At 35.4% G+C, this 1,323-nt stretch overlaps 1 protein-coding gene across 1 annotated transcript; it reads left to right on the forward strand.

Moving 5' to 3' along the window:
- The first annotated feature begins 6 nt into the window (after nt 1–6).
- LOC111690582 lies at nt 7–1,282 on the forward strand. Its single transcript, XM_023453087.2, has 3 exons — nt 7–889; nt 947–1,078; nt 1,191–1,282. The coding sequence occupies exons 1-3, from the start codon at nt 22–24 to the stop codon at nt 1,280–1,282; spliced, it is 1,092 nt and encodes a 363-aa protein (XP_023308855.2). The 5' UTR covers nt 7–21.
- The last annotated feature ends 41 nt before the right edge of the window (nt 1,283–1,323 follow it).

Genomic DNA, 1,323 nt, shown 5'->3' on the forward strand with positions numbered 1-1,323 from the left:
CATGCGGCTAGTGGTAGTTTTATGGGAACACAACTTCAAAATACTACACCTAGAAGTGTAGATCCTAGTGGGCCAACGGCATACGAGCCACCACCATACTGTAACCCTCCACTGCTCCACTTAGGAGCTCCAGCTGTAACGCCTCAAAAAGCAGCACCTATGTTAACTGCAGCTGCTGGAATAGGACAGCCTCCTAGTCTACAAGCATACGCCCATATTGGTGGTGGAATAAATATACCAGCTGTAGGTCTAGCAGTTGGTGGTGCAGCATCAAATACAGAGCATCATACAAACATAAAACAACGAAAACACGCAATTCCAATTACTAATCCTGACACTTTAGAGATCGTAACATTTGAACACTTGGCTGCTGATGTCCAAACACAGACACAGCCAGAAATTCCCGCTAAAAATGAAATAAATGTTGAATCTGTATCAATACAGACAGAAAATGACAATTCATTAACTGCCTCGATAGCGAGTAATGCTTCAGATGTTATGACACCAACGCAGTCACGATCGATATCTATTCAGACAGATGATGGAAACTATGATATCGTTAAGAAGATCAGTGGTTTAGAAATAGGAACTCAAACTGTTTCAGTTTCAGTTGTTAATACCGGCACTCAATCGTCACACTCTGATAGCGAATCGCCGAAAAAAGTTACTTACGATGACCCCAATGACACAGATGCAGACACTAAAGAACATAAGTTGGACAATGAAGATGATGTTCTCGATACAATTAATGGAAATTTAACCTGTGTTGATCAAGAATTACCAGATAACGTTTCCAAAGATCAACAAGAGGCTGAAGATATTCCTGCTGGTGATCTTCTTATAATACAGCCTGTAGAGTCTGATTCTGAGCATTCCGCAGAAACGGAGGGTAAGTTGAAATTTTTATTAAATTATGAAATAATATACATATATTTTTATCTTTCAGTCAATTCGAAGGATGAGCCTTGCACAATATCTGTACAAACTTCCGTTGATAATAAAGATGAAGTAAAATCCAAAGAAATTCAACAAGATTTGCCACAGTCCGTATCATTTTTTGTTGCCAGTGAACCAAAAAGTAAGTACACAATAATAATTTTTTAATAAATTATTAAATAAATTCATTTAGTTATAATTAATTTATTTAAAATTATCATTAATATTTTTAATATCAAATATTTTTGGGACAGGAGGTCGTAAAAATAAAAAAGCAGTTAAGCGAAAGGAAAAAATACAAAGGAGGATGAAACAGCAAAATATTAAATCCAATAGCGGTAAGTAAATAAAAACAAAAATAAATAGAATTGAACAAAATATTAATTA

Source organism: Lucilia cuprina, chromosome 4 (assembly GCF_022045245.1).
Source record: "Lucilia cuprina isolate Lc7/37 chromosome 4, ASM2204524v1, whole genome shotgun sequence".
Classification (NCBI taxonomy): domain Eukaryota; kingdom Metazoa; phylum Arthropoda; class Insecta; order Diptera; family Calliphoridae; genus Lucilia; species Lucilia cuprina.